This window comes from Eimeria necatrix, genomic scaffold, assembly GCF_000499385.1.
Source record: "Eimeria necatrix Houghton genomic scaffold, Enh_scaff1723, whole genome shotgun sequence".
Lineage (NCBI taxonomy): Eukaryota > Apicomplexa > Conoidasida > Eucoccidiorida > Eimeriidae > Eimeria > Eimeria necatrix.
Genome location: NW_013652399.1, coordinates 1 through 6504, shown reverse-complemented (window position 1 = coordinate 6504; position 6504 = coordinate 1). Strand labels below are relative to the sequence as shown.

The window sequence follows — 6504 nt, the reverse complement described above, 5'->3', positions numbered from 1 at the left end:
GTGCTCTCTCGCCAAAAGTGCACGCCGCCACCCTGGCGAAGTCCTATATAGTCACAGGCGGCCACGGAGCGCTTGGTCTAGTCGTTTGCAAAATGCTCATAGAGGAAGGCGCTAGGCATATTGCACTGCTTTCGCGGTCTGGGGAGCCATCTGCTGAATTGAAGGAAGGAGAAACCTGGCAATATTTGTTGAGTGCCCAACCTAACATTCAAATCAAGCACGTAAAGTGCGACATAAGCAAGAAAGAAGACGTCAGGAAGGCATTTGAAGAGATTCAATCTGGCGAATGGCCTCCCGTGCGCGGAATATTCCATGCAGCAGGAGTGACTGATGACAAGGCTCTCGCCGAGCAAGACAAGGCGTCGATTGAGAAGGTTTATGCTCCAAAGGTTGTGGGGGCCTGGAACTTGCACGAGGTGTGCGAGGAACTGGATTTGAACAAGGACCTCGAAATCTTCTTGATGTTTTCGTCAGTCGCTGCGCTTTTGGGAAACTTTGGCCAGGCGAACTATGCAGCAGCCAATGCCTGCCTTGACGCTATAGCTGCGTGGCGCCGGTCTATAGGATTGTGTGGTCAGAGCATCCAGTGGGGTCCGTGGGTGGAGCAGGGCATGGCAGCCGGTTTAAGACAAGAAATAGAAAAGGTTGGCCTTCGTGGACTAACGAATGATGTCGGCCTTCGTGTTCTTGTGGACTGTTTGCGAGGAGGGGAGATGCCCGTGCCGGTTCTTTGCCAAGCCTTTAGATGGAAAAAGTACAGTGAACAATTCGACACTATGCCGCGCTTTTTTGAATATGTGGAGCTTGATGTGACAACCCCAGCGGCACTGCGCCAGCTGTACAGCTCAATGACTCCCGAGCAGCTTAAGGAGCACGTCACCAAAGTAGTTATTGACACGGCGAGGCAAGTTTTGGGTGCAGAGGAGGTTCCACCTCTTGACTCTCCTCTTCAGGAGTTGGGCATTGACTCCTTGGGTGCCGTGGAGCTACGTAATGGACTTGCTCAGAGACTTGGAGTCAAGCTATCAGCAACGACCCTCTTTGATTACCCGACTATTGGGGCAATAATAACCTACATCCAAAATCAGATTTCCGGAAACATTGCCTCAGGGTCATCAGAACAACCGACATCAGTGATGTCTCTCATGGGCCACACGCAAGGGCTTGCCGTCATTGGAGCATCATGCAGACTTCCAGGGAACAGTGAGAGCCCTGCGCTACTGTGGGAAATGCTTTTAAGGTGCGAACACAGCCCATTCATATGAAATTCCGCATCCGCCTGTGATTCACTGGAGCTTAAGTATTCAGACAGGGTATATGTAGGTAATTCTGAGTAAGGACGATGTTTTTCAGTGAGCTTTTTTCTCTTTAGCGTCGTCGTGTGTGACTTTACGGTGTGTCTGCAGAGAAAAAGACTGTGTTTCCGAGATCCCGTTGACTCGCTTCGATGTTGACTTGTTTTATGATGCGGAGATAGATGCGAAGGGGAAAATGTATGTTCGAAAGGCCGCATTCATGGACAACGCTGAAATGTTTGATAACAGCTTTTTCAATTTGTCTGCTGCTGAGGTTAATTATATGGATCCGCAGCAGCGAATGGCACTGGAGGTGGCATATGATGCCTTCTACGCAGCGGGCTATTCACGCGACACACTTGTGGGAAAATCAATCGGTGTGTGGATTGGCTGTTGCAACTCGGACTGGCATTTCCTTGAACAGCAGTCCGACCCCTTCAAAAGCAGCAGCTATTCAGGTCCTGGCGGTTCCGGCTGTTTGGTTTCAAACCGAGTCTCCTATGTATTCGGTATTAACGGGCCGAGCATGACAATTGACACTGCGTGCTCTTCCTCTCTTGTGGCAATGGACTCAGCTTTTCAAGGGATCCGCCTCGGCTACTGCAACGGAGCTCTGGTGGCAGGAATCAACTTGATGCTTTCGCCGCAGTTGTTTTTAGCATTCTGCAAAGCACGTATGCTCTCGCCAGAGTGCCGCTGTGCTACGTTCGACGCAGCTGCTAATGGTTACGTACGCGGAGAGGGTGCAGGAGCAGTGGTCATTAGACCACTTCAGGACGCCGAGGCAAGTGGACAAAAAATACTTGCGGTACTTAAGGGAACAGCTGTCAGCCATAATGGCCGCAGTGCCAGTTTGACTGCTCCGTATGGCCCCATGCAGCAGGAATGCATGAAGCTAGCTTTACGTCACGCAAATGTAAATCCAAAAGACGTTCGCTATGTCGAATCCCACGGAACAGGTACTTCTCTCGGTGACCCAATTGAGATGGGTGCCATCCGTGCAGTCTACGGAACGAATAGAAATGACAGTAATCCCTTGATTGTTGGTGCCCTCAAGTCGTACATCGGACATTTGGAAGGAGGAGCTGGTATTGCAAATGTGTTGAAGGTTCTCGTTTGCCTGGCAAACCGTGCTGTACCTCCTAATCTACACTATACAACTCCAAATCCCTTCATGGATATCGAGGACTTCCCTCTTGTATTGCCGAACTGCGTAGTCCCCCTAGAGCCCGCACCTAATAAGTCCAAAGTGCTTGCCGGCACTAGCTCTTTCGGATTCGGCGGAGCAAATGCTCATGTGGTGCTGGAAGAGTATATTGCAACAACTGGAAGGGCCGCCGTCAAGCAAGGAGCAGGGAAGCGAAAAATCGCGTTTTTCTTCACAGGGCAGGGCAGTCAATACGTAAATATGGGAAAGGAACTATATGAGAATGAACCGGTCTTCAGGGAGGCAATGGATGAATGCAGTCATCTTCTCGAAGAATTGCTGCCGGTACCATTACTGGAAGCGATTTATCCGACCAAGGACTCCAAAGGTCCGTCACTTCTTGAGCAAGCTCTTTACGCCCAAACGGCAATCTTTGCTGTTGAATACGCCCTTCTTTGCCTAGCCAAAAACAAAGGTTTGGAGCCTGATGTTGTACTGGGCCACAGCATTGGCGAGTACGCTGCAGCTGTTGCGGCGGACGTCATGAACGTAAAGGATGCCCTCCACCTTCTTGTCGAGAGAGGACGAATTATGCAAGAATTGCCTGCTCGTGGAGGGGTAATGATTGCTTGCCGCTGCTCCCAGGAGGAGGCGCAGAAGGCCCTTGACAGCGTTGGAGATTCCGCAAAAACAGCAGAAGTAGCAGTTATCAACGGTCCCAGAAGTATTGTGCTGGCTGGTGAAGAGCCTGATGTCCTCAAGGTTGTTGGTGCTCTTGGTATTGGTGAGCGGTACAAGAAGCTTAACACAACACATGCCTTCCACAGCAGCTTGGTTGCTGATGCGGTCAAGCCATTCAGAGAAGCCCTTGTTGGGGTTCCTCTTAAGCAACCAACAGTGACATATGTCTCCACAGCATTAGGGACGACGTCGATGACTGAAGTGTCAACTGCGGATTATTGGGCTGAACAAATCCGGCTTCCTGTAAAGTACCTGCACGGTGTTCGTGCGGTGCTCGATTGTGACGTATCGATTATTGTTGAGCTAGGTCCCATGCCAACGCTGATTACCATGGCTCAGCAGTCCCTAAAGGCTTCTGACATTCTGTGTTTGTCACTCCTCGACCCGAAGACTTCAGACACTCAACAAGTTGCAAACAGCATTAACGCACTCTTCTCGAATGAAGAACGCCGCCATGAATGGAAACGGCAGGCTTTCCCATGGTTCAAGCTTACGACGCCGCTTGTTGATAATGTGCAAAGAGAAGGCAGCACACAGGCAACAGCAACGACTGTCCTAGACGCCCATGTATTAGACCTGCTGCAAGACCATGTTGTAAGCCAAACTCCCATCATGCCCGGTGCGGGGTTCTTGGAAATTATGAGCAGCGCAGCCTTCATGCACTACGACGGCAAGATTCCAAGTACAGCAACAGTGCTAACAGATGTCGAATTCGACCGTCCGATGCGGTTGCTTGACCCGGAAAGTGCTCAGAAGGGACACGAGCCAACCGTTGCTGTGATCGCCACAGTTAACAAAGACGAAGTCCAAGTCAAAAGCCAGCTTGAGGAAGATGACGAAGCCCACGTTCACTGCCGATCTTCTGTTCGGCTAGCCCCAGCTGACACTGTTTTCGACTTGACAGAAGGATGGGGATTCTTAGACGAAGCTAAGAAGCGCATACCACAGGCAGTTGCCCCAGAAGAAATTTACAGTACAATGGCTTTATCTGGGCTTCAATACAAGAAGCGTTTCCAGACCATTCGGGAGGCCTACCGGAGTCCAACCGAAGCGATCTGTAGGTTGCAGGTTCAGCAGCCGTTTCTACCATTCGAAAGAACATTCCGCTTCCATCCAGCCCTGCTAGATGGCGCCATCCAGTCTGCATCATTGCTTCTTGACGACGTACATCCGACCCGACCTATGGTTCCTGTGGGCATTCGCAAGGCCACAATGTCCCGACTGCCACCAGATGTTCTGGTTTGGAGCCACGCCATCTTGAAGAAGAAGGATTCCAGCATGGCGGTTCTCGATATAACGATATATGGAGGTAAAGGAAGGCCGTATGCAGTCCTTGAGGATTTGACCCTGCGTGTGGTGGACATGTCACGGAGAGCCACTATTCCCAGAAATCTTCTGTGGGAAGTTAGTTGGCGCCCACGTTTCTCCGACTCAGAAGTAGCGGCTGCTGAATCCACCAGAAACAGCGGCGAAAGCTCTCCAGGCCACAGCCGCGGCCAGCAGGATGATATTGAGACTCGCACTACGTCCCCTCAGTCTGATTCTCACCCGAGTCGAGCTGTCCCGATACTGTTGCTCGGTTGCCCTGAGGACTTTGTAGAGGGCCTAAAGGAATGCACTAACTCTACACCCTTCCAAGTGGCAACTGTAGAGGAGCTGCAAGGCACTCTCGACCAGAAGGGAACTGAAAGCAAGGTGTGGAGTGGAGTAATCTACATGGGCGCTCTGGACAAGTCGCGCGCAGAGGTTGACTGCATCGCAGACTGTTTGACCATCTCTAAAGCCTTGGCACAGGTTCCAGCTCACATTGAAATTCCTCCTACATACGTCGTCACTACAGGGCATGTCCAAGCAGTGGATGAAGACACATTTGTCAATCCAACTCATGCAGGTGTCTGGGGTTTCTGCCGTTCCGCCCGGCTTGAGGTAGAGAATACAATAGGGCGTCCAGTCCAATTGGGATGCATAGACGTTCCTCCAGAGGCGACAAAAGAACCCACAGTGATCACTAACATTATTACCCAAGCTATACGAGATGATGCTTCTTCTCCAGAACTTGAAATCTGCGTGCGCAACGGAGTACAGTATGTTCCTCGCTTGACGAAATCCTCCGTAGAGTGCCGTGGTTCCCTCGAGTTATTTATGGGTAACCGTGGAGCCTTGAGCATGCTGAAACTTCGCCCTCTGCCTGCTTCAGCGAGAGCCGATTTGCCTGAAGGATGCGTCGAGGTGCGAATTCGTGCTGTTGGTTTGAACTTCCGAGATGTGCTCAACGTTATGGGACTATACCCTGGTGATCCAGGCCTTCCTGGAGCTGACTGTGCAGGTACTGTTGTACGCGTCGGACCAGGAGTGACCAGATTCAAAATAGGTGATTGTGTCTACGGCATAGTACCGGGATGCTTAAGAAGCTTTGCAATAACATCTGCGGAACTAATACGTTTAATGCCAGCTGGTTTCTCATTTGAAGAGGCCGCGGCTCTTCCTGTAGTTGCATCTACAGTGGAATACTCTTTAGGAGATCTGGCGAAGGTGAAGGCAGGCGACAGGGTGCTAATACATGCAGTCACGGGCGGTGTAGGCATAACCGCTGTTCAGTACTGCCAGCGGATGGGCGCTATTGTCTACGGAACATGCAGTGGTGGCCGCAAGGCTGAGTATGCCAAGTCTTTAGGAGTTGAATACGTAAGCACCAGCCGAGATGCGTCGACTTTTGCGAAGGATATGCGTGAGTTCCTAGGGCCAGACGGGCACGTCGACGTAGTGCTGAACACGCTCGTGGACGACTATATCCCAGAGTCTCTCAAATTGCTCGGACCAAATGGACGCTTCATGGAGTTGGGCAAGAGGGGCATTTGGACTCGAGAGCAAGTGAAGGAGGCTCGTCCAGATGTGATGTACGAGACAATAGCTGTGGACACCATGATGGAAGAAGACCCCGCTTGGTTTGGTGGAATGCTTGACAGAATCCGGGAGAGCGTCGAGAGTGGTCGGCTCTCCAGCCCTCCACTGAAAGTATTTGACATGGAGGATCCTGTTGAGGGAGGAGTGGCTGCATTTAGGTATCTGCAGAGAGCCCAGCATATTGGGAAGGTCGTCGTCAAGCTCCCGAGCTCTATTGAACCAGTAGAGGACGGGGCTATTGTCATAACAGGTGGCCTTGGCGCTCTTGGCTTGGTGGTTGCCGGCTGGCTTGCAGAGGAAGGAGCTCGAAACATTGTTTTAATAGCCCGTCGCGAGTCTCCGCCTCCCTCAGGCAGCGTGCCTGAATGGGACTGGCTGTCGAATATCAATTGTAAAGTAAGCTTCTTCTCTTGCCTG

At 51.3% G+C, this 6504-nt stretch overlaps 1 protein-coding gene across 1 annotated transcript; it reads left to right on the top strand.

Annotated features, from left to right (window-relative positions):
* Window positions 1-92: 92 nt before the first annotated feature.
* Window positions 93-6483, top strand: ENH_00021050 (Polyketide synthase, related; the record flags this gene model as incomplete). The annotated part of the gene is made up of 2 exons (XM_013579489.1): window positions 93-1240; window positions 1407-6483. Coding segments are annotated over 2 exons (6225 nt in total), but the record flags the coding sequence as incomplete, so codon positions are not given.
* Between the last annotated feature and the right edge of the window lie 21 nt (window positions 6484-6504).